Source organism: Centroberyx gerrardi, chromosome 14, assembly GCF_048128805.1.
Source record: "Centroberyx gerrardi isolate f3 chromosome 14, fCenGer3.hap1.cur.20231027, whole genome shotgun sequence".
NCBI classification, from domain to species: Eukaryota; Metazoa; Chordata; class Actinopteri; order Beryciformes; family Berycidae; genus Centroberyx; species Centroberyx gerrardi.
Window position 1 is genome coordinate 11,405,972 of NC_136010.1, and position 8,448 is coordinate 11,414,419.

Here is an 8,448-nt window from a genome sequence, read left to right on the forward strand (position 1 = left end):
CTATCTATATAATTACTTCCTAAACAGATTAGCATCTTGACAATGGCCATGCCAGTTGGTCAATGGAGTGGAAAGGCACCTTGAGGAGCATGTGACCCTTTTTCGCTGTTGGCAAGGAGATGGACAATTGAGACTGCTGTACTAAGAGCAGACTAGTTCAGGTTTTGACTCATCAAACGATACGATCAGCAAAAGATCAATTATGTTGATGAAGGTATTTGAATTTAGGTATTTGTTTCTATTGATTTAGCATCTCAGTCTAGTCAAAGCCTATTGTGCCGTTTGAAAGCATACTCAGGAAAAGTTTAAAAGCTCCATGGATTGGCTTGTGAAAATGTCCACGAATTTACACGGACTCTGACGTAGGCAAGATCACGGTGTTCTTTTTTGGGAATAGAGGGCAGGAGCTATTAGCATCACACTGGTCATCAATACGAGTAGGCTATATAAAAGAGGCCTTCAGCAAAACGTGATATAAGACCTGATACCCCACCTACGCTTCAGTTGCTGATTGGAGTTACGCAGGTAGCCGGCTATTATTTAATAACCCAAAGGGTGGACGCCTCACTTTGTCCTCACCGGATCTCACTGCAGGATCTATCCGTCCCCTCTCCACTCCGCACCAGGGCGCACGACGTTGCCTTTTCCACCAAATTATCAGCTCTACAGAAAACAGGTAAAAATGGATTTTTAAAATGCTTAAAACGAAATGTTTACAATTTTATTTCTATCAGCTGTTGCCATGCCTTTCTCAAGAAATGGATATAGTACTTACATTGACTATCTGGAGAGGCAACACGCGCTGTGTGAAAACAATAATATTTTAATCTTTAAAATTGATGAATGCTTGCCTGTGAGAGAAAAAAAAAAGAATTCCTAGATTACAATAAAAAAAAAAGCCTCACTAAGCCTCACAACTCTGCAAACCTTTCCGTGCGCTTTTACGCACCAAGCGCACAGCAGCTTATGCGCAACAGGTGCAGTAGGGTCCTTAGTGAAAGGGCAATTTTCAGCAAATGCATCGAAGCCCTTTGCCCATAAGGAAACTAAACACGATAAACATTTTTGCACAGGTGGTGCAAAGAAGATGAGAAGAGGTTTGCTGCTGGTGACTCTGTTTCTCGTCATGAAACTCCGATACAGCCAGTCCAGATGCGAGGAGCCCGGCTCGCGCAGATCAACTTCAGATGTATGTTACCCGGCGCGTAAAAGCAGTATGATAGCCTATCTTTTTTGTCTTTTGAAAATAGAAACTGTGACTTATTTGCTTCTCATCACTCCAACAGACCATAGGTTTCGGTAACCTCAAGCGGAACATTCTGAAGCGGTATAGCGATTTGGATTATGACAGCTTTGTGGGTCTGATGGGCAGAAGAAGTGCCGGTGAGTCCGCTGTCCGCAGCCTCCTTGCATGTGATGACGAGCGGACTGATTGAACGGAATGTAGACCACTGACTATATTTTTCTGTTAAAAAAAAAAAATGTTCGATTTGGTAGATTAAATTGGTTAATCCTAATTCAATTTAATCCAGGAATTTTACTTTAAAATGCAATTAAGTTCAAGACAGGAGCAGAAGCTGAATACACCAAAATAAACGGAACGTGGCAATTGATTTGAATAGCTTTAGGTTAAGCAGGTGATCATATGTTTCTCTTTTTCTTATCAGATGCAAATGCTGTACAATTACCACAAAAAAGTAAGACATTTATAATTTTCTAATGATATGACTTTTTCTTAGTAATAGTCTATAAAATCAAAGGAAATCACAATATTTACTGACACTCTCATTCCTCTTATCAGGGGAGATGCATGACATTTTTGTTGGTCTTATGGGAAGGAGAAACTCAGAGCCTGGTGAGTGTGGCTTGTTGTTTGTTGTGGCTATTTGACACTTGTGAATGCTATTCAGACTATGCGCCCTGTTCCCCATATGGACTATGGATCTTTATGGCACAACCTTTTGATGTGTCCTCTCACAGATAATGGTCCCTGGAGGAGAGATTACCCGGAGAGGAAAGGCATTTTCCTCAACAAGTGTAGACTGAGGTGAGTGCCTCTTTTCTTTCACCCAGCAGATGGAACATCACCCACTGTCCACCACTTTGCAAAGTGGTTAACACTCAGCCTGGCTAATGGGTAAAACCTATAGAATAGCTGGGCTTTTGAACATGTCTATAATTCAAGGTTTAAAGTGTTCAATCACACTGCTGATCCACAAGAGTACACCTGTGGTATTCCCTCTGTATGCCGTGTCATCCACAAATATGTATTTCTAATAGGCAAATATATCTACTTATCCTTTTTTTTACACTGGATTTAAGTACGATTTTACACATTTAAAAAGCACAAGTATAGGAATACTGATTATATTACTGTATAATTGTGTTTTGTTCCAGGTTTCGTCGGGGGCTATAGACATTCATACTGAACCAACGCTCTCATCTGGCTAAGATGACAGAAGATCACAGAGAATACAAAAACAAGCAACTTATGGAAACAGCAAAACAGGCCTGATACAAACACCTGCCAGATGGCTCATGACAGCTACTATAAACTATACAGTTTGTATGTTTTATCTGGACTAACATAATTAACACTAACAGCTGATACAATCTATTTCTTTACCATAGTATTCTTTTCTCCAAAGTTCCAAATAAACATAATTTTTGTAAATAATTTATTAATTTAACATTTTGTTGGATTATTGCTGCAGCTGTTTATACAGACTGGGTGATCCTCAAAGCTCAGCTCCATTGCAGATATTGCTGTTTAATCACATCCACTACAATGTTTTCTGCTGGGTAATATAAAATGACATGACAAGAGGGATTCATTGCAGTTATGCATAATTGTGTGTTCATCAAGAATACTGTTTGTGTTGGCTGACACCCAATTTGTAGAACAGAAGCACAGTGCAGCTATTATACACACAGGGGTTTCAAAGATGCTCCTCTGTATCAGAGCATCTCATATCACTCAAAGGTAATGAAAATTCAATTTTATACAAAACAGTTTTTGTTTGTGATACTGAAAAACAACATTTCACTGTTGGCTGTGGGTTTGAAATCTGCAGTAACCATTGAACTGTGAAGTATTCATACAGAAAAACGAGGGTCCAGAAAAAGGCTCAAGCAATTCATCAGTCATTTTGCATGCTGCTACAAAAAGCCAAAATGAAATTAAAAGAATAAAAATCTAACAACCAGAAAAACAACACTGGCTAAATATTTCAAATACTTTAAAGTGATGACAAAGGCACTGCCGTTTGTTGCTGTTACCCATTTCAAGAGAAAGTCAGAATCAGGGATGATAAAACCTTTTCATATTACTGATATTATCGGTTCAGATCACATACTACTTATGTAGTAGATCAGAATAATATTCTATTATTGTAATGAACCCCTTCCAGCCTCAAACCAAACACACATCTGTGATAGTGTTAATTCACAATACTTCTGATGTGTCAAAAGCAATTAAGCTAAACCAAGTATTTCCCTTGGCTAAAGACAGCCAAGCCAACAGGAGCTGCTGTATCATATTTAAGTTTTAACTAGCCACACATTTACAGTGCTATAGTGGCTGGAAATGTTTTTGAATAGATCAAGGAAGCCATGTCAGAAGAAAACAGTGATGCAACATTCTGTGCAATACACTTCAATGTCACTGAGCTTTCTACCACAGCCTCGCTCACCCATTCACAGGGTGAAAATGGCCACAAGTGCTTCTTATATAGGTTAAATCAGACAAATCTCAGTTAAAATGCTTTCAAGCACAGTTAGAATCAGTGTTGCCTGTCCTGTGTGACTGCAGTCCTGTTTTCAGAGGAGATTGAGTTTATATTGTCTTTTTCCTCTTTGCTTGTGTCTGTCTCCACTTTGGCTTGATTCCCACTGACAGGGAGGGCTGGGGTTGTGTGACTCCCTCTGCCCGTCTCCTCCTCCACTCCTTTAAGTTGGGCTGTCATGGTCTGTGAGAGCGGGCCGAGGCCCACACCCTGGGGTGCTGAGGGCCGGTAGCGCGCTCTGTAGCCGTAGGCTCGCAGGTGGTAGGTGTAGTACTCCAGTGTGTACATCAGCTCTGCTTCCACATAGTGGAAGGATACTGCCAGGTCAGAGCAGCACTGTGGACCCTGAGGAAGTAACACACACACACACAGGTTATAAAAAGTTCAACACACATATTACAGCTGTTTTACAGCACACCACAAAGATGCTACATGTATCATTTTACCATCATTAAATCATTACCACATTCATTTGGAGACATTTGTATAATTACCGTAAGCGAACAAGACCGCTGCCAAGAATCAGTTTATTTTACCAGGTCAGATTTCATGGGATTTACAGCACAAAGGGATTTTGTTTTATGGCACAAAAAAGGAAGAAGGCGCTGTTGTTCCAGTGCAAATGGAGCTAAAGCTTTAAGATTTTTTCATAGTCGGTGGAACGAGTGAAAAGCCGATGGAAAAATATTATATATTACCATATTTACCATGTTTGATGTTATAGAGAAAACAAATGCATGCAGTGTGACACCAGGGAGGGGAAGGGGGAACAAGTTGCCATATCCTGTTTGCAACAGGAAGCAACAGGTTTTCTGGGAAATGCGGTATTAATTTTAAACCACTGGCCACTTGCCAATTGTCTTGGCCATGGTCTCACTTATTTATGGTTATTATACCAAGGTATGACACTTAATTTGACAATGATATATAAATGTATAAAAATGCTACATGTAGCACCTTTGTTTGTATGTTAGCTTTTTATATACAGTATCTACATGCGCTGACGGCTCTGAAAACCTAATTTTCCATTTGTACAGTCTGATAAAAAAAACATAATTACCTTATTATTAAAGATACCTTTGTTTTCTTGTTTCCTATACAAAGACCCAGGGCAAAGTGGCTTGTTTACACCAGGCCTATTGCCATATACACTGGCAGTCACTGTCTGACAGAATCAATAATGGACCTGTCTCATTTCAATTGTAAAGCACAATGAATTAGCTGCATCATCAGTAACAAATTGACCAATTTTCCTTTTGTTGACAGGACATTGTCTCTGCTGCAATCATCCACTTAAACATCAAACTCATTTCTATTTCTATTCACTCTTTCTATGCAAAGGTCATGCAGGGAATTCTCAATGGGCCAGATAATTAAATATTCATTAATTTTCATCATTTTCCCTCTGATGTATCCTTTATAACAACACCTACATTATGTTTTATTCATCAAAAGCAAAATATTTATTGTATACATTTTGTACTCATTCTCAGTTATGATAAAAAGTACCTACCTTTCAAAATAAAAGAAGGGATAATTCTCTCACTTTACGTGCAGATGTACACTAATGATATTAAAGGCTTTTCGACAAACAGGTTCACCCTCTCACAGTATGCCTTCCTAACCTGACTTGCCCCTTTCTAATGAGGGCTAATCCACTCACAGGAGCAAAACTTAGAAGAAAGGAGGTCTGTCTAACCAAGGAACTCTCTAAAACACTTTAAGCAGTAATGGGGCCATATTTTAGGTGCTGAAATGTGAGTACAAGTATGAAGCAAATTTGCTTAATTTCACAGCTGTTTATCAACTTATGCAATTTCACAGCACTGTACACTGCGTCTGGCTCAAGGATAAAATAGAGACTTTCAGGGACTTGCCTCAACAATTGGGTAGTAACAATAGCTCCAGTACCAGAAACTCTTGGAGAACTTTCCAGTTAGGTGGTGCTCTGGCACAAACGGGTGAAAGGTTTCCCTCTGCAAAGTGTCTCTAGAGTCCCCAGCCAGGACACCCATTTTCTCCAGACACTGCCCCAGCGCCAGGTCCTCTACAGGGGTGGTGTGCGTGCACACCTTGGTCCGAAAACCTTCCACGAATCTCCTGAGGGCCTCTTTACTCAGCACATAGCCTGCCCCTCCGCTCATGTAGCCTTGCTTGGCGTAAGGCTTGAAGCGCTTGCCAAAGTAGATGGGCTCTTCGGGGGTGTGGTTGGATAGAATCCAGCGCAGGTTGTCCACCACCACAAAGGTGTCATCGTCCGCCTTCAGGAACCAGTCTGCTTCCTGGGCGTGGTGCTCGTAGACATAGTGGAAGGCGCGGATGGTCTTCCAGTAGAGCTGGTCGCGTCCCTCCTTTGTGCCCAGGCCCACGGTGGGGAAGTCTGGGTCCTCCATGGAGCTCATGAATACGACCACGTTGCAGTGTCGACTCCAGGTGGCCCTGACATGGCGGGCCCTGCTCTGCAGGTTATAAGGCCCTGTCATCACCCAGCAGAGAACACGGACCTTCTGGTACAACTCGTCTGCCACTCGGCTGTCCTCACCTAGAGGGACACAGCAATTAGTACAACACAGAACAATGTGTCAGTCAGTCAGTTAGTCAGTCAGTCACTCAGTTAATTAAACTGTATCTTTAACAATAGCACATTTTGCAAAATTCAGCTATGATGGATGAGGGACATTTATACATGTTCTTATTCCAGAAATAGTTCTCTTAAAATTTGGACAACTTTGATAGGAAATCCAAACCTGTAATGTTAGAAATAATGATTGCCTTTTGCATTACTGAATATGCATGGAGTCCTATGATTACTGAAAAAACTACCGAGACATTTGAGTTCACTTGCAGTGCCAATATGTCCCGCAACACACTTGTCACCCTACACATACTAAGTGATCTCATCTGTGTGAAGGGGGCAATATAAAGCACCTGTATGGTGAGGGTGGAGCAGGTTGATGAGAGCAGCTCCCTCCTTCCTCCAGCTGGTGTTCTCACTGCTTGGTCTCTCCCCCACTGCTGCAGCTTTTTCCTGGGCCTCTGACAGCACCGGGTAGCTCCTCTCGAACCACACCTGGTGCAGGAAGAAGTAGATGCTGCAGGCCCCCACCAGGAATCCCAGGGAGAAGGCCCATCTGGAGCTGGTGCCCTTCATGGTGACTCTGTCTTAGCTCCTTGATGTGCAGGTTGTAGCATGTCTACCTGGAACCACAGCACATCAGGCTCAACAGGTCTAGTTCCCTCTCCAACTCATCATCATATTAACTTTGCTTCTGTACCATTAAGTACAAGTGTAAGTAGGCCTAATGCTAGATTTTGGACCGATGAGACTGATAGTCGCACACTGAATTATGTCTGTTTATGTAAGCATAAATGGCCAAACATGCTCTGAATTTGTGTGTAGATTATTATTGTTAGGACCTTCGAAGGACCTTGAATAATTTTCCACAAATCTGGTAATACAGTAAGCTCTAAAGGAATTTGGACGGGACAAATTTTGATGTTTTGTATAAAATCAAAAGTTGCAATGACTATGAGGCTTAAGTGCGCACTGTCAGCTTTAAATTTAAGACATTTTCAACCATATTGGATAAACTGTTTCAGAACTATACTACATTTTGAGCATGACTCCCCTTCCTCCTTTTCAGTATTTGGACATATTGGTATTCTAATACAATTGGTATTATAACAGTCATTTTAGTATGTGGTCATGAGTTCAGCGAAGTCACTTGTGGACAGTGACACTGCCAAAATGTTCACTAGGTTTAGTCTATGCGCGGCCACATATTTGAGGTTAAGGACCCCATATCTGAGCCAGATGGTAATGATTAACATGGCATAGACTTGCTGGCAAGCCTGTTTAAACACTGGCTGACCAATGTGCTCCCCTTGTTTCACCCTTTATTACCCTACGATAAATAAAAATACATTCCCTTAGCCCTAATCGAGGTATTACATTTGTATCGCCTACAAGACATGATATTGCTGATATTCTATGTCAGCAGAGCGAAATAAGGCCATGTGCATATAACGGAAATTCGCAGCTCCATGTCTACAAATCTGATAGCCTATTATCCAGCTTTCATTTGGCGCAGATGTGTGTATCTTTAAAGTCAACAAAAATAATTGTTTTAGAGATGTGTCTGGAAATGTGTTATTTACCTTTGCTGGGGGGGTCAGTCATTTGTGAGCACGATATGCTACTCCTTAGGCACCGAAAGCTATAATGCTTTTAAAATCCTGCTTGATGGTATTTAGCCTATCCATTAGGACAGACGGCATGAGCTTACACCTGTTATATCGTCACATATTGGCTACATTCAGTCGATATATTGCTGAAGTCGCCGCTATTGTGCTGCGCGAAACAGGAGAAGACATGATTAGTAGGAGGAATGCTACTGTAAATTTGCATTCTTCAGCATCACGGGCTAAGCTCTGAAACAGCGGCCTCTCATTGGCTGGCTTTCGGTGACGTATCGAGGAAGCTGCCTTTCACGTTCTGAAATGCATCAGAACCAACTAACTGTTCACATCATTTACATGAGACATTTATGATAATGATTTATGATGTCAATATTTGCCTGAATCTGATAATAATTTCCTTTACATAACAAAGCAGAGATATGAACAAATCAAAGTAAACAGTAAAGAAACAAGAGTTTTCATT

General features: G+C 41.1%; 2 protein-coding genes across 2 annotated transcripts; one reads left to right on the forward strand and one right to left on the reverse strand.

Annotated features, from left to right (window-relative positions):
• Positions 1-592: 592 nt before the first annotated feature.
• Positions 593-2,915, forward strand: tac3a (tachykinin precursor 3a). The gene is made up of 7 exons (XM_071903278.2): positions 593-676; positions 1,074-1,189; positions 1,287-1,383; positions 1,668-1,697; positions 1,802-1,855; positions 1,981-2,047; positions 2,398-2,915. The coding sequence occupies exons 2-7, from the start codon at positions 1,088-1,090 to the stop codon at positions 2,414-2,416; spliced, it is 369 nt and encodes a 122-aa protein (XP_071759379.1). The 5' UTR covers positions 593-676; positions 1,074-1,087; the 3' UTR covers positions 2,417-2,915.
• A 214-nt stretch (positions 2,916-3,129) lies between these two features.
• c1galt1la (core 1 synthase, glycoprotein-N-acetylgalactosamine 3-beta-galactosyltransferase 1, like a) lies at positions 3,130-8,122 on the reverse strand. The gene is made up of 4 exons (XM_071903275.2): positions 7,944-8,122; positions 6,714-6,983; positions 5,663-6,327; positions 3,130-4,130 (listed from the first exon to the last, which is right to left on the reverse strand). Exons 2-4 carry the CDS (start codon positions 6,934-6,936, stop codon positions 3,783-3,785), a joined length of 1,236 nt encoding a protein of 411 aa, XP_071759376.2. The 5' UTR covers positions 6,937-6,983; positions 7,944-8,122; the 3' UTR covers positions 3,130-3,782.
• Between the last annotated feature and the right edge of the window lie 326 nt (positions 8,123-8,448).

Excerpts from the sequence above, each read along its gene's own strand:
- c1galt1la (XM_071903275.2), bottom strand. The coding sequence starts at position 6,936 with ATGAAGGGCACCAGCTCCAGATGGGCCTTCTCCCTGGGATTCCTGGTG. Across the intron at positions 6,328-6,713 it reads GCTCCACCCTCACCATACAG|GTGAGGACAGCCGAGTGGCA; the intron begins GTGCTTTATATT and ends GTGTCCCTCTAG. Across the intron at positions 4,131-5,662 it reads GTTACTACCCAATTGTTGAG|GGTCCACAGTGCTGCTCTGA; the intron begins GCAAGTCCCTGA and ends TTACTTCCTCAG.
- tac3a (XM_071903278.2), top strand. The coding sequence starts at position 1,088 with ATGAGAAGAGGTTTGCTGCTGGTGACTCTGTTTCTCGTCATGAAACTC. Across the intron at positions 1,384-1,667 it reads GATGGGCAGAAGAAGTGCCG|ATGCAAATGCTGTACAATTA; the intron begins GTGAGTCCGCTG and ends TTTTCTTATCAG. Across the intron at positions 1,698-1,801 it reads TGTACAATTACCACAAAAAA|GGGAGATGCATGACATTTTT; the intron begins GTAAGACATTTA and ends TCCTCTTATCAG.